This window comes from Stenella coeruleoalba (assembly GCF_951394435.1).
Source record: "Stenella coeruleoalba genome assembly, chromosome: 1".
Lineage (NCBI taxonomy): Eukaryota > Metazoa > Chordata > Mammalia > Artiodactyla > Delphinidae > Stenella > Stenella coeruleoalba.
Genome location: NC_137169.1, coordinates 165,930,609 through 165,952,470, shown reverse-complemented (window position 1 = coordinate 165,952,470; position 21,862 = coordinate 165,930,609). Strand labels below are relative to the sequence as shown.

Here is a 21,862-nt window from a genome sequence, read left to right as displayed (position 1 = left end):
GAAGACTCCTGCTGGCAACTGGACCAGACTTTGCTGTATATTAATTCTTTTTGTACATCTGCCCAGAAACCACTCAGTGGGGGGCACTGTTTGAGAAATAAATAAAAGGAGTCAATCAATAACCCTTATGCACGGCATAATTTATTGCATACTACATAATCAACTGCAGCTGCTACTGAAAAAAAATATATATATGTGTGTGTGTGTGTGTGTGTGTGTGTGTGTGGTGTGTGTGTGGTGTGTGTGTGTGTGGTGTGTGTGGTGTGTGGTGTGTGTGTGTGGTGTGTGGTGTGTGTGTGGTGTGTGTGGTGTGTGGTGTGTGTGTGGTGTGTGTGGTGTGTGTATGTGTGTGGTGTGTGTGTGGCATGTGTGTGTGTGGTGTGTGTGTGGTGTGTGTGTGTGTGGTGTGTGGTGTGTGTGTGGTGTGTGGTGTGTGGTGTGTGTGTGGTGTGTGTGGTGTGTGGTGTGTGTGTGGTGTGTGTGTGTGTGTGGTGTGTGTGGTGTGTGTGTGGTGTGTGTGTGTGTGTGGTGTGTGTGTGGTGTGTGTGGTGTGTGTGTGGTGTGTGTGTGTGGGGGTGTGTGTGTGTGGTGTGTGTGGTGTGTGGTGTGTGTGTGGTGTGTGTGTGTGTGGTGTGTGTGGTGTGTGGTGTGTGTGTGTGTGTGTGTGTGTGTGGTATGTGTGGTGTGTGTGTGGTGTGTGTGTGGTGTGTGTGTGTGTGTGGTGTGTGTGTGGTGTGTGTGGTGTGTGTGTGGTGTGTGTGTGTGGGGGTGTGTGTGTGGTGTGTGTGGTGTGTGGTGTGTGTGTGGTGTGTGTGTGTGTGGTGTGTGTGGTGTGTGGTGTGTGTGTGTATCCCCACACAAACAAAAAGGGAAAATAACCAAAACCATCGCAGAGTCCACACAACGGCCTTCTAGCCTCCTTTTCCTGGGAGCAAAGCCCCGTGGGCCCAAACAAAGCCCATTTCATCCCTCCTTAGAGATGCAGTGATGGAGGTGGAAGAGTCTGATTCCAGGAAAACCATTAATGCATGAGATTCCTATTAGGTGTGTGGTTTCGATAATATGCTGGAAGGGAGCGCCTGTTCACCACGGCCTTCCAGAGGTTAGTTTACTTGTCTCAGCCAGCGCCATGGGACCACGCTTTTCAGCCTGCATCCAATGAGCTCAGCCAGCCGGGGCCCAGTGCTAATCCAGTCAGAGGTCAGGTGAGAACGCACCCTGTGGTCAGCAACAGCACCCAGCCTCGGCCCCCCACGCAGCTAGCCTTCTCAAAAAGTTTGCACGGGGGTATTTTTGGTTCTGAGGGCAGGGAACGCAATGTCTCAGGTGGTGAGGGTGTTCAAGAAAGGAGGCCACTGTCTGACCACCCCACATACGTTCCAATCATAACAACCCCCTAGCCAAAGCTCAGAGCCGTTACTCAGCCTCCCCTCCCTCCCAGGGCACTGCCCGCAATGTAGTCTTGCCAAATCCCAGAGAGAGCCCTACCCAGAGAAAAGGCGTTTAACCTTGGCCGAGGAGCTCAGTGGAAAGTTTTATTACTTGTCATGGCAAAAAAAAAAAAAAAAAAAGAAAAAGAAAATCCCACTTTTGAAAATAAACCCTTCTTTGCCTCTCTGGGAGGAGGTAGGGCCACAAAGGCAGAGACGGTATTATAGTAGATGAAGGCGGAAGCATCCTTCAGGGTTCAAGGGTTGTAACCGCAAGAAGTGATAATGCCTAATCCTCTGCACAGCATCGTCCACAGTTCATGATGCCCCCCAGAATGGGGAAACAAAAGACGACTGCAACCCAAATCTTCCACCCTGAATAAGTACCAAAAGCATCCACCCAAATTAAGGCCATCTGGAACACTCAGTCCAGGTGGTGAAAGCATGGAGCTAATGGGGCCAAAGTTGTGGTTCATACTTACATAAGGACCAAGCGGACTCAGACAAAGAGCACACTGTGCCCCAATCTGACCAGAACCCTGCCCACCAGCTGTTGCACAAATCAAACCTGTGGTCACAAAGAGATGGGAGACACCCCACCACCACACACACACACACACACACACACACACACACACACACACACACACACACACACACACACGGCTCAGCGCAAACTCTGCCACATTCCAAGAAAAATGCAAACAAAACCTCCTACTGAGTTTGGATAAGATGTGCTCTGCAGATAAAAAGACAAGTCCACCTATCCACTCATGCCTGGTAATGAGATGCAGGAAGCTGAAATAAGCAGATGCTTCCACTCCCTTCAAGGCACAGCTCACAAGCTACTTCCTCGGGGGCCTTCCCTGACACCCCCAGGCAGATGTGGCCCGCTCCTCCCAGCATCCTGATCAGGATCTGGTTTCCTCTGTCACTTCTCACTCAGCTCCTGGGGGCGGGACTGTGTCTCCCCATCCTTTCTCCCACAGCCCAGCTCAAGCTTGAAACAGGGTCAGAGAAAGACATGCAGGAGAGGAAGGTAGGTATGGCTGGACAGACAGCCTCTGCCCTCTGGGGTTTCAGAAGTTCTGACAGTCGCCTCCTTTTTGAGCACCACAGAGGGAACGGCTCCCAGGAGCACACACAGACCGCAGTCGCGGCACACAGCAGAGGCCAGCGGACCCCAGCAGCAGTCACCTCTTACTTGGCTGTCATCGTATGTATGCCAGCACAACCTTGAAAACCATCGGACTCTCACCACTACCCCAGGAAGCAAGCGGTACCGTCCCTGTTGTACAAATGAGGAGAAAGCCTTCAAGATATTAACTGGCTTAAGACTGCATCACTAAAAAGCAACAAAGCCGGGTTTCAGCCAGGAGCCCTTAGCCACCCTGAATGTGGACTCCTAACAGGAAGAGACTTAACTCAAAGTTACAAGCAAACTAACCACAGGAACATCTATATCCTAACCTAGGTAGGTTTCTGATGGTGGTAGGTACAAAACAGGAGCTGAAAACAGAGGAAATTTGGAAAGAGGGAGGAATATCCGTCCACGAGCAGAGGGTTAATCTACATCTTGCACTGTCTACTGGGGCTATATCTGCTCCAAGGGAAGGGGGGAATTGGTTCTTGCAGACAAGAAAACCTTCCTCTATGCATAAAGCACAGGCAGGTACACAGTACATAAACAGACAGTACATCTGTGGTATTAAAATGTCATAAAGAGGAAGTGACAATTGGGGGAAAATAGCTAAAAATGCTCCTGGGGGAGAAATAATGAAAAAAAAAAAAGCTAGAGAAACACTGATCTACAGGAAGCAAACAAGAGGTAGCAAGACAAAGAGTGGGAAGCAAAGGAGACCAGTCAGATGCGGCCATGTTGGGCCTGATGCACATGGCAGAAGGGTGAGGAAGGTAGGGGATGAAAACTCAGTGTGCCCAGGGCAGCCTCATCTTTCCTTCTCCCTGCCACACCATCCTTCCACATGTTCAGTGAAAAATATATCACATATCAAACACAGGGAAAGGAATATTTATAAAGTTTATAAGGTATAAAGAATGATGAAATAACACCTGCATACCTAGCACCAGCTTAAGAAAGATAAAGCTATCAGTGCTTTAAAGGGCCCCTGAGCATATGTCAAATACATCTCAATTTTAAAAATGTCAATTATACCTCAATAAAAATAAATAAACAAATAATCAAAGCAAAACCAAACAAACCAAAAAAGGGCCCTGGTTATCTCTCCTCTGATTCTTTTTTCAGCTTTTTTTTTTTGGCTGCGTTGGGTCTTCATTGCTGTGTGCGGGCTTTCTCTAGTTGCGGTGAGCGGGGGCTACTCTTCGTTGCAGTGCGCGGGCTTCTCATTGTGGTGGCTTCTCTTACTGCGAAGCACGGGCTCTAGTTACACGGGCTTCAGTAGCTGCAGCACGTGGGCTCAGTAGTTGTCGCACACAGGCCCTAGAGCGTGCGGGCTTCAGTAGTTGTGGTGCACAGGCTTAGTTGCCCCATGGCATGTGGGATCTTCCTGGACCAGGGATTGAACCCATGTCCACTGCATTGGCAGGCAGATTCTTAATCTCTGTGCCACCAGGGGAATCCCTCTCCCCTCTGATTCTATCTCCCCAACGAGATGTGACCACTATCCTGAACTTATTTTCATGGCTATCTCATCTTTGTGATCATACACATGAATGTATATCAATGTAGTCTGTACAGCTCTATGCGCATAGGAGCATATCTGATAGATTCCTCTGCAACTTGCCTTATTAGCTCAATGTCATGATCCAGAAATTCAGCCACGTTGACAATTACAATTATAATTCATTCCTTTCCATGGAATAAATTCACTACAATTCATCCATTTCCCCATAAAGAATATTTGGATTGCTTCTGCCTCTTTGTTACTACAATCCCATTGCTGCAATGAACGTCCTGGCTCATGTCCCCTGATTGGCAGAGAAGAGCTTCTGCAGGGAACATGTCCAAGTTAGCACTGGTAGCTGTGGACTTTGCACCTCTTTGACTTCACTAGGTAATGTAATACAAAGAAGCCATACCAACACATACTCACAACCTCTCTGTATGAGTTCAGGTGGCCAGTACTTGATATCATCAGGGGATTTTTGTTTTATCTCTGCCAAACTGAAAGTATGAAATGGTATCTTGTAGATTTAAGGTATATTTGCTTGACTACTAATGAAGTTGAACACATTTTCATAAGTTTATTGGTCATTTGTGTTTCCTCTTCTGCAAATTCCTTTTCCCATATTGAGCCCTTTTTCTATTGGGTGACTTGCTTTTTCCTTTTGAAATTTCTTTATATATTCCAATACCAAACCTCTGTCAGGTTGCAAATAACTTCTCAATTAGTGACTTGCCTTTTCACTTTCTTCACTGTGTTTCTGGATACATACAAAGATGTACATTGATTATTATACATTGATAAGTTCTTGGTTTTAATATGGTTAAACTTATCAAATTTTTCCTCTACAGGTTATACTTTTTGTGTCTTAATTAAGAAATCTTTCTCTACCCTACCATCAAGAAATATTCTCCTCCTACATCATGCTTGCTAAAAGTTTCATACTCTTTTTTTTTTTTTAAGTCCTTTTTTTTTTCTGGCTGCATTGGGTCTTCGTTGCTGCGCGCGGGCTTTCTCTAGTCGTGGCGAGTGGGGGCTACTCTTCGCTGTGGTGCGTGGGCTTCTCTTGTTACGAAGCATGGGCTCTAGGCGTGCAGGTTTCAGTAGTTGTGGCACAAAAGCTCAGTAGTTGTGGCTCTCGGGCTTCGCTGCTCTGCGGCATGTGGGATCTTCTTGGACCAGGGATCGAACCTGTGTCCCCTGCACTGGCAGGTGGATTCTTAACTGCTGTGCCACCACGGAAGTCCTAGTTTAAGGACTTAATTCACCTTGAAAATGATTATGAATGGTATGAGGTAAGTATTCATTTCTTTTTAATATGACTCAACAATTGTGTCAGCACTGTTTATTGACGTTTATCTTTTCCACGCAGATCTGAAATGCCACATCTGTCAAAATCAAGTTTCCATCTATGTACAAGTATTTTCTAAACTCTATTCTGTTACATTGGTCTATTTACCTATCCTGGTGCCAATACAACAATGTCCTAATTATTATATCTTCATTAACTCATAGTATCCGGTAGGGCGCATACTCTGATTTTGGTATCAATTTTATGCCCTCTTCTTCATAAAATGAATGTTCCCTCTTTTTCTATTTTCTGAAAAAGCCTGGAAAAGATTTAAATAATTTGTGCCTTGAATGTTTGGAAGAAGTGCTGTGTTAGACTATTGTTTTCTTTACAAATAGATTTTTAACTACTTACTCAACTTCTTTTCATGGTTATAGTACTATTCAGTTTTTCTATTTCTTCATGAGTCAGTTTTGGTAAGACACGTTTTCTAGAAATGTGTCTGCTTTGCCAAAGTTTTCAAAATTATTGTCATAAAGTTGTGCAAAATATCCTTACTATATTTTTTATCCTCTTTTCCACACCTAATATTGGTTATTTGTGCATTTTTTTTGACCAATCATGCCACTGATTGTTTCATTAATGTCTACTCTTATTTTTGTTCCTTCCTTCTTCGTTTCTTTTTTCTGTTCTTTCCTAATTTCTTAAGTTGTATGCTTAGCTCATTAATTTTCAGCTTTTCTTTTGTTTTAATAGGAGCATGTAAAGTTATGCACTTACATAAACTTAAAATTATCCAAGTAGCACCCTACAAGTATTGATATGTAATATATTTTTTATTCATTTCTAGCTATTTTCTAATTTCCAGTATGATCTCTTTTTTTACCTATTGTTATTTTAAAGTTTGCTTTCTCTTTTAATTTCTAAATGAATTACAGTTTTCAGGTCATTGTGTTACTGGTTTCTAACTTAATTACACTGGGATTAGAGAAGGTAACCTATTTAAAACACAGTCTTTGAAATTCATTGAAAATTACTTTATGGTTAAGATGTGGTCAGTTTTTATAAATATTCTATGTGTTCTTTAAGAGGATGTGAATTCTCCAGTTGTTAGATGTAATCATTACGTTTCTTTTTTTTTTTTTAAACCTTCAGTGGATTCCTGCTTCCCAAACTATAGTATTTAAGATCCTTCATAGCCCGCTTATAAACTACCTTTTTATTTATTTATTTATTTGGCTGTGCCAGGTCTTAGTTGTGGCATGTAGGATCTAGTTCCCCGACCAGGGATCGAACACAGGCCCCCTGCATTGGGAGCATGGAGTCCTAGCCACTGGACCGCCAGGGAAGTCCCCATTTACATTTCTTATATCAAGCTTATTAATTGTATTATTTGTTTTCTTCTATCTGATATATCAATTAGTGATAAAATTATGTTAAAATCTCTCCCTAAAATCACAGATATATCTATTTATCTTTATGGTATTGATCAACTTTTGCTTTCTATATTTGGAAGGAAAATAAACAAACTTAGAATTATAATATCTTCCTAATGAAATGAACATTTTATCATTAAACAAGAACCCTCTTTGTCACAAATAATGTTCTTTGCCAGCTATTAATGAAACTGCACTAGTATCTAGGTGGACGGGACAAAGATGAGTCTTATATTTGCTGGAACACCTTTCGCCATCCTTTCACTTTCAAACACTCTGTGTCCTTGTGTCCTTCCATTTTAAGTATATCTTGCTAGGAAGCACCCCTGTGGATGCTGTTTTATTTCTTTGTTTATTTTCCTTTTTTTCTGTTTTACTTTTATCCAGTCTGACAATCCTTTTCTAGGGTTGGGGGGTGGATTGGGTCCATTCACACTGATTGTGACTACTGATATATTTGCATTTATTTCTGCCATTTCTTTGGTGCTTCCTCTTTGTCCTACCTTTTCCATGTTTCATCCTTACTTTTTAATGAAAGTTCTAACAAATGAAGCCCACCCTTTTTTTTAAATGTATTTTATTGAAGTACAGTTGATTTATAATGTTGTGTTAATTCCTGCTGTACAGCAAATTGATTCAGTTATACATATATATACATTCTTTTTCATACTCTTTTCCATTATGGTTTATCACAGGATACTGAATATAGTTAGGACTTTGTTGTTTATCCATTCTATATATAATAGTTTGCGTCTGCTAATCCCAAACTCCCAATCCATCCCTCCCCCACCTCTCTCCCCCTTGGCAACCACAAGTCTGTTCTCTATGTCTGTGAGTCTGTTTCTGTTTCATAGATAAGTTCATTCGTGTCATATTTTAGATTCCACATATAAGTGACAGCATATGGTATTTGTCTTTCTGACCTACTTCACTTAGTATGATAATCTCTAGGTCCATCCATGTTGCTGCATATGATATTATTTCATTTTTTATGGCTGAGTAGTATTCCACAGTATATATGTGCCACATCTTCTTTATCCATTCATCTGTCGATGGACATTTAGGTTGCTTCCATGTTTTGGCTATTGTGAATAGTGAGAAGCCCACCATGTTTTAAAAGGAGGAAAAGAAAAAGAATAATACTATCTCATCAACCCTACTTTACAGAAAATGATAAATTAAGATTCAGTGGTGAAAAGCCTTTCTAAGGTCAGAAAGCTAACAAATGAGAAAGCCCAGGACCTAATCCATCATCCAGCACTCTTCCCCTCCACGACAGCTGACCCTTTCCCACAGCAGCAGTAGTGAGATGGGCTGAATTTCACATACTCCTCAAAATAGTTCATCTTCCCCCCTGCCCCGCCACAGAGATAGAAAACACAAGTATTAAGCTATTTATTTTACAGATGGGAAAACTAAGACCTAGGGGCAGTAAGTCATTTATCTAGGGGCAGATAAACTTTGTGTTAGAAACAAAAATGTTAAATTTCTAGAAACATTGATGTCTTAGCAAATACCAAACAAATTTGTGGAAGAAAAGAAACACATTAATGAAGGCTGAGGTGGATATGTTCATAACTAGTTTAGGAATACAAAAAACAATGGATTACTTATTATTATGTTTGCTCAGAAGGTTATATAAAATTGAATGAAGGTGATCAAAAGGTACAAACTTCCAGTTATAAGAAAAATAAGTACTAAGAATATAATGTACAACATGATGACTATGGTTAACACTGCTGTATGGTATATTTGAAAGCCGCTAAGAGAACAGAATAGATCCTAAAAGTTCTCATGACAAGGAAAACACATTCTTTTCTTTTTTCTCATTTTTTCTTTGTATCTATATTAGACAATGGATATTAACTAAGCTTATTGTGGTAATCATTTCACAATATGTGTATGTTAAGTCATCATGCTGTATACCTTACTTATACAGTGCCATATGTCAATTACATCTCAATAAAACTGAAAAAAAGAAAGTTGTATGAAATTTTAAAATATATTCAGATCTGACAGCATCTAAAATTTTTAATTTTTTGCTACTTTAGAAGATGGAAACCACTTGAGTACAAAAAAGTAATCATTATCATATTTAAAACAAAGAAAGTTGGTGTGCTACTGGGATTTTCTGTATTCCAGGATGAGAAGCAGGCCCAGAAAGTACCAATTTTCAGGAAAGAGCTGAAAAATAGCCCAAGTCCGGTGACATCTCTAAGCACATGGCACTGTTTTCTCAGTTCACGTCCAGGTCTCTTGAGCCCAGAGGCTCCTGCTCCTTCTGTCCCTTCAGTTTCTTCACCTCCGTGAACCTCTAAGAATCAAACATTTCTCCTGGGTTGACTTCCAAGTCCATTTTTGGCTGTGCTTTGTTTTTACTGGGTAGAATTCCAAGCACAGACTCATTTCTTTTCAGATTAGGAAACCACAGAGGCAAGATGCATATATGAGAGGATGCTGGACAAAGCCTGGCCCCTACACTAGAGAAAGATCCTCCTGGCACTATCTCAGGCCCCGTATTAGCTACAATATAAAGAGGTTCTCAATCCCAGCTCTTGCAAAAGCACTTTTCAAACAACTTCTTGGAAGAATCTCTTGTTCTCGAAACCAGGCCAAGGAAAGAGCAAAATACTAGAATTCTGATCTATAACAGCTACTGTAGCATAAATTACTTGACATGAAAATCATTCCCACTTCTTAATGAAATCATTCTCTTTCTTCTGAACTGAAATCACATATATTCTCAACAGGGGGTTTTTATAGGATCATTTGATTAAGAATGGTCTTAAAGAATACCATCTGAAGTTTAGTTTTAGTCTAAAACCTTCATATTCATTGGTTTGAAAAACGACTTGGAGGAAGTAAGCACAGGATAAGCATGTATGACATTTTTATCTTATCAACATCATTAACAATTTATCTTATCTTTATCTTTTCTTTTTATCTTTTTATCTGATAATTTATCCTATTGACCAGTAACAATTCTTTCCCATCTTTTCCAGTCTTCCAAGGCTAATATCCATGTCTCCTGATTCGCTAGCTCAGGTCTCTTTCTTCACAAAAAGCAAAGGAGAAAGAAGCTTAAACGGAAATGATGCACATAACCGTACCTTCCTTGCAAGCAGGTTGGCTACTTGAGACACACCCATGTGGCCAAGGAGAAGCCACACCAGCCGCTGCTTGCCCCACTCCATCCAGAAGCTCCACTCAAAGTCAGTTGGGTCCTAAATCGGCCAAAACAGCAGTTTATCAGAGGGATCTTGGTATGTGTTTGAGGCAGAACACAAACTCCAGTTAATAAAACAATTGCAAGAAGAAGGCCAGTGTGAGTCCAAATGCTATACAACGGCATTTACACAACATTTCCAGCATCTACCCCACCACACACCGCACCTACTTATACCCTCCCCTCCAGCTTAGCTGGTTTCATTGCCATTCCCCCACTGAGTGTCTCTGTTAAAGCTGATCCCCCAACCTCTGGACCGTCTATGGGACAGAAACTATTATTGACCCCACGTTATAAAATATGAAACAGAGACTTAAAGAATTCAGGTCATTTACCCAGCGTCACATAGATAGTACAAATAACAACTTAGGTTATCTCAGTTTCATCACCTAGATGCTTTCACCAGCAAGAGAAATGTACGCTGGACACTAATAAAATTGTGTAAGGTCAGTCATGTTAAATCTTGCTGTCACTTACAGGCAGGAGGATAATTTGATAGAGAAATTAACTAATTCCCTATAAGATGACAAGGAAAGAATGAAAAATATACTTCCCTTCACCTTGGGAAGCTATGTCCGTCAGTGCCCTTTGTCTGCATCTGTACCAGGCTCTGTGTCTATATGGCTCCCTGACAGGGGCAGGTGAAAAACCTCTGGAAAGATTGGACCCATGGACACCTGGGGGCTCACACCTAAAAGCCTCGGCCTCAGGAGCTCCGGGGAGATCATGGCAGCCAAGCTGAGCATGGAGGGAATAAGCACAGTGATTGGCCACTCTCAAACGGAGAATGTGGGCTTGGCCCATGAGCATCTGGGCACCACCAGGATGGAGTGCAGATTTGAGGCCCTCAGAATTTTCTAGCCAAATCGTGTGGGTGACGAAGGAATCCCCCACTGACTACTGATTTATCGATACTGAACATCTCATCAGTCTCTACAAGTGAAACTTTGAGTCAAATTTTTAATTGGGTTTAAAGGAAAATAGGATTTTTTTCGATTTTTTTCTTTTTTTTTGCACCTGAGGATTGAGGGGCAATTTCATACAAGTTACACATAGTACAAAACTTTTTTTCAGAAGGTAAAATACAGATTGAAGTGACCTTGATTCATATCAGACTATGGATGTAGAGGTAGCAAATGTATGTAGCAGCTAAGGCTGCCGATTCATCTTGGGTTTGGATCCCAGATCTATCTACATACTGGCTGTGATGACCTTGAGTGAGATACTTCACCTTTCCGCTGTCTGCTCATATGATAACAGGACTGATTTTCTCGGAATTTGTGAGGTTTAACTGAAAATACATGCATATCAAAATTTTAAAACAGTACCCGGCACACAGTACTCACTAAAAATTGTTACTTGCCACTAACTGCTAGTCCCATGTGCTTTCCATCCTGTGTTAACCAGCTAAGATTGTATCACACTTTACATGTTGCCTCTTGTTTAAAAAAAAAAAGTTTTTCTATTTTCCAAATGAAGAAAGACAGCAGTACTGTGCTTCTCAAACAACACGTTTTCCCCACAACCAAGATCCTGATACACACACAACCTGCTCATAGAGACCCCATCCCATGAAAATCATAGATCTAGTCCAATTCCTTCCATTCAAAGACTGACTACATCAGAGCCCAGGGCGTGCCCACGCTGCACACCCAGACAGCAGCAGAGCAAAGAACTCAAATCGTCAACCCGGCTTTATCCCTGTTCCAGACCTCACTTCCCCATCTTAAAAATGTCAAATTAGTGGAGAGTCAATCAACTGATTAAAGGCGCAAAGGTCATGTGATGAGGCCATGCTAGTAAAATGCCACTTTGTAACGCGGATGCAGACGCTAAAAACCAAGATGGAATTTTTTTACCCCCCTCAAAATAAAAATCCCAACATTTTAGCTTTTTAAATATAAATAATGTTTTTGAACATTCAGAATTACATTAGAATTCATCACCTCAGACTTATACCTATGTTTCAAAACTTGTCCAAGTTTAATTTCTAGGGGGTAAAAATGAAATAATATCTCATAACATTCAAGAAACCAAAAAACCTTTATGCTTCATCCTAAGGCCCAAAACTACTGAAAACCCTGTGCTGGTAAAATCCCATCAACAGGGCTTCCCTGGTGGTGCAGTGGTTAGGAATCCACCTGCCAATTCAGGGGACACAGGTTCGAGCCCTGGTCCGGGAAGATCCCACATGCCGCGGAGCAACTAAGCCCGTGCGCCACAACTACTGAGCCTGCACTCTAGACCCCATGATCGACAACTACTGAGCCTGCGTGTCACAACTACTGAAGCCCACACGCCTAGAGCCTGTGCTCTGCAACAAGAGAAGCCACCGCAATGAGAAGCCCGTGCACCTCAACGAAGCAGAGTCCCCGCTCGCCACAACTAGAGAAAGCCCGCGCGCAGCAATGAAGACCCAACGCAGCCAAATATAAATAAATTAAATAAATAAATTTTTTTTAAAAATCCCATCAAAACTACACAGTCTCTCATCACTAATTATTTCAGAAAAGAGCCATTTAAAGGAAATAAAAACATTTTTCTTATGTCTATTCTTCTCCATTTAAAATATTTACCTAAAGGAAATAACCGGACAGAAGAGCTGAATTAATGAGTAGAAGATGGCCAATAAGTAGCAGTTACTGATTTGGGGAAGAAAAATGTCGACTTGCCTGATTCCATAAGCAAAAGCCTTATAGACCCTGAGCTCACTCATTTCAAGGTAAATCTTAAAGTCTCAAATCAAGAACAACTTTTTCATGTTCTGTTCCCTCCCCATTTTCTTTCTCGATCCTGTAATTCTTAGTCAATTAGAAGCCTCTTCTTTGGTTCTGTAAGGAAGTCAAATATAAACCGGGGATAAGTTCTAGCTGGCCAGAACCAGGAAGGCTCCCCCGTGGAGAAAGGGGAGCCTGAACTCCAAGATTCACAACCCATCTTCTACATCAGCGCTTCTCAAACCTCAGTGGACACACAAATCACCTACAGATTTTGCTAAAATGCAGATTCTGATCCAAGAAGTCTGGGATAGGGCCTGGGATTCTGTCTTTCATCCAAGCTCTCAGGGGATGCCATGCTGCTGGCCTGGGGACCACATTTCAAGTTGTAGAGATTGACATCATCAATCATGATTCCCTACATTGTTCATAAGCCCAGAGAACCCTTAACAGCTCACACCACCCCACACCATTCCCAGGCAGGGACACACTAAGGCTGACCACCTAATATTCACAAACAGAGCAACCATCATCCTGTAATAAACTGAGTGAGTTAAGCATGGTTATTCATTCTGAGGTTTTCAGTGTGCAATGAGGCAAGAGCAGAGAACTCTAAGGACATGATGATTCTTGGTCTCTTAAATAGTGACTCTAACTTCCTGGTGAAACGTTATTTCTCCTACTCTTAACAAGGAAAAGGATCTGGGCCTCTTTTCCCATAGAGAGCAGAGTTCTACACTAGGTACGGGGGGCAGAAATGTAGAATTCGTCACCCTGGAGGAGGTCACGGTACCAACACTAACACCCCGGACTCTGAAAACCACTGCAAAGAAAGACAGGTAACAGTGGTGTCATTCATCTACACACACTAGAGATACAACTGAGACCTCTCCTTTTTTGTAATCCATGTTACAGATGAGTTAACTGGAGGTCAGAGCAGGCAAAACTAGAGGCGGCAGAGCTGGGTTTCAAACCCAGTCCTGTCTGATACCAAAGAGGAAGCCCTTTTCCAAGCTGTTTCTACTTGTGCTGACGCTCTACCTGGATTCCCCCACCACTCCCAGACACATACACACACCCCACTATCCGACCAAATCGTTTCCAACCCTGGGGATGCCTCGTTAATGCCCCGTATCCACAGACATGTCAGCTCCAGTGTGAAGCCTTCTCCACCCTTCCAGGTGGCCCTCACTGCAACCCTTTCTCTGTCAATTCACAACTCAATTCCAGCACTTTTACGATAGCACATTTTACTACAGCATATTCAGTATAGCACTTTTCACTCTAGCTATTTCATGTATTTTCTCTCTAGAGGGAAAAAATAGTAAGTTCCTGAGAGCAAAAACCTTGACTTAACTGCAAATTTCTATCATGATCACCCAACAATCAGTAGGCCTTTAAAATGGTGGGGAAGTAAAATCGGGTGACCTAAGTTCTCGTCACATTTCTCCCCCTGTGTAAACTTGGACAAGTCACTTCACTATCTGGCCCTGAGCCTTCCTGTATGTAAGAAGGGCAGATTGCTTTCAAAGGGTGGAAAAATAAAGTTATTTTTTTCCTAAAGGAAAAAATACTAAAGGAAAGAAATACTAAGAGAACAGCTAGTCACCCGCCTACAGACAGCGTCCTGACTGAGTGCCCATCATTCGGGGGTAGGGGGGAGAGATACCCCCCTCACACTCCCGTGTCACCAACCCAGGCCTCCAAGTTCCACATCCACACTGTCAGCCTGTTCTGTTCCAGCAAGTTCCCCAGTCATCCAGCCTCTTCCCCAGATTGGGAAGAAACTACAGCATACAGACTGACTATGTGCTATGATTCTGCCTATAGCAAGATAAGAAAAAGAAAACTATCTTCAGAAAGGTTAAATACCACATCCAAGGTCCCACAGCTAATATATGACAGAGCTCGACTTTAAAGCCCCAGGTCCTCAGGCTGCAGAGTCTGTGCCTCACGTAGTAAAATATATGTAACATACAATTTACCACCTTAACCTTTTTCAAGTGTGCAGCTTAGTGGCATGAAGTACGTTCACGCTGTTAGACAACCGTCACCACCATCCACCTCCAGAGCTCTTTGTTTCGTAAAACTGAAATTCTGTACCCATTAGACAGTAACTCCCCGTTCATACCTCACCCCCGCCCCTGACAACCACCATTCTACTTCTGTCTCTATGGATTTGACTACTCTGGGTACCTCATGTAAGTGGAATCATACGGCATTTGTTCTTTTGTGTCTGGCTTGTTCCACCTGACACAATGTCCTCAAGGTTCATCCAGGCTGCAGCATACTGCAGAATTCCACCCCTTTTTGAGGCTGAATAATATTCCACCACTGTATGGATACCCCACATTTTATTTATCCATTCATCTGTCAACGGACATTTGGGTTGCTTCCACTTCTTGGCTGTTGTGAATAATGCTGTTACGAACATGGGTGTGCTAAAGGTTTACTCTTTAGTATTTTGAATTTTAAATGATTTCCTAATGTTGCCAAATGACCTTTTTTTTTTTCTTTTTAACATGTGTACTCATATCTGGCGGTTCAAATCTCTTTCAAAATCATCTAGTACTTCAAGGGCAGAAAGTTAAAAGAAAAAACTCCTGGCAAATGAAGATCTTATGTTGCCAACTCACCACTGAGTAAATTTTTCCTTATTCTAGCCATGAATTCCCATCAGCCCTGAAGCTCACCAGATGACAGCACCCTCACTTCTGGCCTCTTAGCTGGAGTCCTGCAGTGTTATCACAGGGGAGTGGCCAAAACTCTCCTTCTCTGCTTTTTTTCCTGCATTCCTCAGACCATGTTGAATTAACATTGGCTGAAGATAATCCCATGGCTAATATGGCCAGACCACTGGACTCAAATGTTGTTAAAGCATCTGGTACCAAGTACAACCCCAAGGCACCTACCAAGACACCCCAAGGGAGGCTGAAGAAGTCATCCCACAGATAAAATCAGTTACACCAAGTCCACCACTGTTTTTTTAACCCAGACTCTCCCAAGACCTTGCCTACTTTCCAATAAATCACTGCTCTTACCAGTAGCTGAAACTTTAACTCACATATTATTAGAAGGGTATTTGCCAAGATTTAACAGAACCGAAACTCCACAACTTAGGGATTCTGAAAAAGCTTGAGTTTGGGGGAATTTCTTGTTTTGCCGCTGTTGGTTTAAGGTAAATTCACATAGCATAGAATTCATCACATTAAATTCAACTCAGTGGCATCTACACTTCCAGGGTTGTGTAACCACCACCTCTATCTAGTTCCAAACATTTCCATCACCCCAAAAGGAAGCTCTGTACCCATTAACTGGTCACTCCCCATTCCACCCTCCTCCCCCAGGCTCTGACAATCATGAACCTGCTTTCTATCTCTATGGATTTAGCTACGCTGGGTATTTCATATAAATGGAGTCCTGCAATGTGCGACTTGGCTTCTTTTACTCAGCATAACATTGCTAAGGTCGATCCACATCGTAACACGTACGAGTACGCCATTCTTTGTTATGGCTGGATCACATCCCGTTATAGGGATATACCACATTTTGTTTATCTATTCAACCATTAATGGATATTTCAGCTGTTTCCCCCTTTCGTCTACTGTGACTAATGCTATAAATATCTGCGTACAAGTGTTTTTTAAAATACCCATTTTCAATTCTTTTAGGTCTACACCTACGAGTAGTACTGTTGGGTCATATCACCAGCTATGTGTAATGTTTTGAGCAACCCGCAAACTGTTTTCCACAGTGGCTACACCATTTTACATTCCAAGTTTGAGTTTTTAAGGCCAAAAAAAAAAAAAAAGGCTTCCTAAGCTAACCCTCTGCCCACGGGGAGTTCTACTAGCATCACAGAGAACTCAGCTCTTTCAACAAGGCCTCTCGCTGCTCTGAGCCTGCTTACCTCCTTGGGCAGACACTTGAGGAATCTGCTGTTTTAACATTCCAATTTCATCCTGGGGGCAAACGTCAGCAATGGCTGGAAATAAGGGGGTAAAAATTGGCTTTGGGATATATCTTATTACATAAAGTGCTCCCTGAAAAGTTAATCCTGTCAGTCTGCAGGATTTTGCATCTGAATTTTTTAAATTCAATAATTCTTTCGGTTCGTTTGAAAGAATTATTGTTTTGTTAAGATCGATACAAAGGCTAAAATGGCTATTTACTTAATGATGAAATCTGCTCTGACCAGCAAATTTATTACCATCCATAAACGCGATCAGGAACTGAAAGAACGTGATAGAAATCTCCCGGGTGCAGACAGTCTTGGCTCAGTACCCACCAGAAGGAGGGTTCAGGACCTTAGAATCGTAAAATTCAATTCCTCAGGGTTCAGGAAGAGCTGCAGCCTAACTGGAATGTTCAGCTACTTCCATTGATTCAACAGAGTTAAATCTGACCTTCATTTCTACACTCTTCTGGGGCCTTGAAGGGAGCACGGGTGGAGATTCCCACAGAGTTAACAGAGGGAATTAACATCACTAACGAGGAGATCGTGGGCTTTAACATCCCTCCCAGTAAAGGACACCAAGAACACAGAGGAAAGTGATTGTCATGGGTGGCCTCAGAGGAAGACCTGCCTGTTTCCCGGAGATACTATTCTCACCTCGAATTTGTGTCTATCACAATGCAGGGAAAGTGACCTTATTCTCGAAGTGGCTGATGGAGCCAGTGGTGTGCTGTGTGTGGCAGAGACTGGACTGTGTTCACGTTCAGGAGCGCCAGGCTTGAGTCTCAGTTCTGTCACCTACCCTTATGTGACCTCAGGCTGGTCAGTCCTCCTTTATATAATTAGATTTTTTTTTAATTTATTTTATTGAAGTAAAGTTGATTTACAATGTTAATCTCTGCCGTATAGCAAAGTGACTCAGTTATACATATATCTATGTGTATATATACATACACACATATATATATTCTTTTATATTTTATTTTTTATTTGTTTAATTTTTTTATTTTTATTTTATTTATATATTTATTTATTTATTATTATATATATTTATTATATATATATTCTTTTATTCTTTATATATATATATTCTTTTTCATATTCTTTCCCATTATGGTTTATCACAGGATATTGAATATAGTTCCTGTGCTATACAGGAGGACTTTGTTGTTTATCCATTCTATATGTAATAGTTTGCACCTGCCAATCCCAAACTCCCAGTCCATCCTTCCCTCCCACCTCTCTGGCAACCACAAGTCTGTTCTTTATGTCTGTGAGTCTGTTTCTGTTTTGTAGATAAGTTCATTTGTGTCATATTTTAGATTCCACATATAAGTGATAGCATATGATATTTGTCTTTGTCTGACTTACTTCACTTAGTACGATAACCTCTAGGTCCATCCATGTTGCTGCAAATGGCATTTATAGAATTAGAGTTTAAAGGGATCATAAAAGCTAAAGGGATTCATTGGTGAAGTGCAAAGTCTAAAGTTAAAAAATGTTAACGCCTCTAAAATTGAACTCATCCCTCCAAATCCATCCTGCGTATTGCTATCAAAATAATCACACTGAAACAAGGGCTAGCAAACTTTAATAAAGGGCTAGATGGTAAATATTTTCAGCTGTGTGAGCCATAGAGTCTCTGTGGCAACTACTCAACTCTGATGGTGTAGCCCGAAGGCAGTCATAGTAAGACATAAACAAATGGGAGCAGTTGTGCTCCAAAAAAACTGTACCCACAAAAACAGGTGGAGGGCCAAATTTGGTCCAAAGGCCCTGGTTTGCAGGCCCCTCTTCTAAGGGATTACCATTTCTCCTAGACCCCACCACTTGTCTCCTAGTGAGAGTAGGTCAGGAACATTGTTTTATTACACGTATGGATGGCATTTTTAGGTAATTTACTATCAGCTCTGAAGTCTACATCTACAGATGAAGCAGATTCCACGAAGGCCACAGAAGCCTCAGCTGCAGCACACCCATTCCCCTTGGTTATCCAGGAAAAACTCGGAGCAACTGCACATCTTTTTCCTCCCGGTACTCTGCACTGGACATACTTCAAAGGTGGGGACTATTCTCTGCACAATTGGTCTTGTTCCCCCCATTCTGTTCCCTCTTCACAGCACCAAAGTAACATTTTTAGGATCACACCTGATCAAGTCACTCTCCCACTTAATATTCTTCAGGTTTCCCCCTTAGCATACCAGAGAAACATTCTCAGCAAGACGCATGCAGCTCTTCCTATCTGGCCCTGCCCAGCCTTCATCATCCTACCCAACTTTTCTCCCCAGTTCTGCAACATGGCCGTGCTGACCACCCAAACGTGCTGCGTTCATATGGCCGAAACTTCCCACCCTTTGCTCCCTTTACTTGGAGAAACCTGTCCCTCAAACATCAGGATGATGACCTACCTTTCAGGCCTCAGGTCAGGCAAGCCCTCTCCCAGGAAGCTTTACCTAATCCATCCATTTATAGTCCAGACAGATTGTCCCTTGTCTATTTTCCCTCAATGTACGACGGTTACCCATATCATGGCAATTTACCACATTGTACTTTAATTGTAGGTTACTGAGCTGCCTCTCCACTAAACTGTGACCTCTCCCCCTGCCCCAAAAGGGACTACATGTATATTCAGCATTGTATCCTCCAAGAAACCAACACATACTAGACACTCAATAAAAGCTTGTTGAATAAACTGAATGACATATGGGTCAAATCATTTTTAAGAACCTAGTGTAAACACAGTCTACCGGGAAAAGGGAATAAGAGATACAAAAAGTGGAGAACCTGGCACCTATCCTTAAATGCCTTTATAATCACAGTTAGGGAACAGAAACTCACGGAATATTTCTAGTGTATGATGTGCTCTGCAGATTATCTTCACCAACTCAAGGCCCACCCTCTGGTTGTATCAATTACTTGCTCTAAAGAGATGGACAAAATAGAGTACTGTCATAATAGAGGGTCTATTTCATGGTTTAATTATAAGACTTAAATAAATTAAAATATGGAAAACACTTGGAATAGTGCCTAGTACTTATTAAGTACTATGTGTGTGTTTGTTAAGTAAATATGCAAACAAAAAAACAAACAACAAACTCTATTTTATTCTGATAGCCCCAGAAATATAAATCTGAGAGTTTTCAAGCTGTATATCCTGAAACAGATAGAGATGCTCATAGATATGGAGATAGATAGAAGTAGAGAGGGGACCTGCTCAAGATTTCCTCAAACCCAGTCAAAAGAAAGGAAAGCAGAAAGGTTCTAGAAACTGGACTGGAAAGGAGTGAATCCATGATTAACAAAAGGGGAACATCTGCATTCAGAGAAGCTGCAACATCTAAAATGCCTTGGGAAAGCAACCATCTTAACCTTCTTCTCAAAATAAAATATCTGCTCTGCGTGGCTGATACTGCCAATTGCCTCAATCAACACTCCTCCGACCACTTCTCGTTTGACTTCCTATACATTAGAGGTTAGAAGGCAAAAAAACTACATTTCCCAGAATTCCCTGTAGCTAGCATATTCCCTCTGGACCTAGCTTCTGATGAAAAAATACACAGACCTGAAGGTGAAAGAACGAACATAAAAATGTATGGGTTTTGAGACTTCTGAAAGAATGGTGGCAGAGGCTTTTGTTATTCTGCAGCAGCCACGGTGGAGGCTCCAGGGTCCAGTCAGTCCAGAGGTGCTGTAGCTTCCTGGTGTGGCAGCTTTTACTAGTGCACCATAGCATTGCATTCTCCAGCCAGGAGCTGGGCAGCAGCCACGGTTTTACAGGGTGGCTCTGGGAATTGCTCCAGGAACCTTACTTAGTGCCCATCCCTATAGACCTTTTGACTATTCTGAAATCTCCTTAAATCCCTGCAATAAAGTCCTTTCTGCTTCAACTAACTGGGGTGGATTCTGTTGTCTGCAATGGAGCCTTGATCAACATACTTTCGAACGGATTTTTCTTCTGACTGCAGTACAGCTCTAGCTGTATTATAGAAGCATTATGAAAATAATTCACTTTGAAGAACATCATTCTGAAATAAGTCTATTCAGTGGAGAAAAATAAACGGAGAAAAAAACACCAGGTAGATCACTCCAAGGAGTGTTCTAGAACTGGATAATGAAGGCAGTGAGTGTTTCACATTCATAAGTGCACCAATTTATGGATTTCAAAACCAAATAAAAAATTAGCTACCTTACCCACTGGTCTGTATTTTTCATTACCATGGCTATTTTCTCCTTGGATAGGGAAAACAAGGAGAGCTGTATATATTTACTGTTTTCCTTACCTCATATCCAACATTTTGCAAAAAAAAAGCAATACAACAGAAACACTAAATACTTTTGCATATCTGTTTCCTAAACAGCATTTGTGCATATTATTTACTTTGAGACCATACCTAATTCCCAAACACACTGAGCAAAACTTATCTATGAATAGAGAAAACCTTTGTAAGATACTTGAATCCAGAAATGTTTCCCTACACATTCAAAGTCAGCAAGCTCACCTTAATGGTCTATAATTCTCCAAAGGGGAAGGAAAAAAAATATGACTAATTTGTAGGGATTTTGCACAGAAGCAGCACTGCTCTCTGGATGAACTCAGGCTAATGATTCATTTAGCAATTATTGGAAGAGTTTTCTTTATCTTTCAACAGATGCTTTGCTATTTCTAAAATAATTTGAACTAAATTATTTTACTGCTCACAATTTCCAGAGACAATACTCTTTCCCCAACATTTCCTCAAAGATAAAATATTTTCACTAACAAAACTTTTTTTTTTCTGTAAATAACAAGTCTCTGTTTAAACATCTTTACCATCCTGCCCAGGTAAAGAAGATGCTCACAAGGGTGGGGACGCCATCAACAGGACTAGCAAAAACAGGGCAACAGGGAAGAGCCAATTCTGACTCCATGTTGGATCTGCTTCTTTTACTTTAACCTTTGCTTTTCACTGCTTTTGTTATTATAATCACTGTCTATGGCTGTAAGCATACATAATGGCCTGCCACAGGGAACCCTGCCCCTCTGCCTGTTAAACTAAAAGGTCTTTGTTCAGCTCACAGACATACATTCTGACCCTGCCCACCTGTGGATGGCTGCAGAACATCCCCGTCCTATCTTGCAAGATAAATGGCCTTTTTACTGTACTTCCTCACCTCCTCCCCTT

The 21,862-nt window shown here is 41.5% G+C and overlaps 1 protein-coding gene across 8 annotated transcripts in view; it reads right to left on the bottom strand.

Moving 5' to 3' along the window:
* HHAT (hedgehog acyltransferase) overlaps nucleotides 1-21,862 on the bottom strand; it is a 365,509-nt gene that overhangs the window by 291,916 nt on the left and 51,731 nt on the right. For 6 of the 8 annotated variants that reach the window (XM_079945495.1, XM_079945499.1, XM_079945494.1 and 3 more), the window contains one exon: nucleotides 9,913-10,026. The exons of the other annotated variants lie outside the window; for them this stretch is intronic. In XM_079945495.1, the coding sequence (XP_079801621.1) occupies nucleotides 9,913-10,026 (114 nt within the window). The remainder of the gene's footprint in view (nucleotides 1-9,912; nucleotides 10,027-21,862) is intronic. 8 annotated transcript variants of the gene reach the window in all.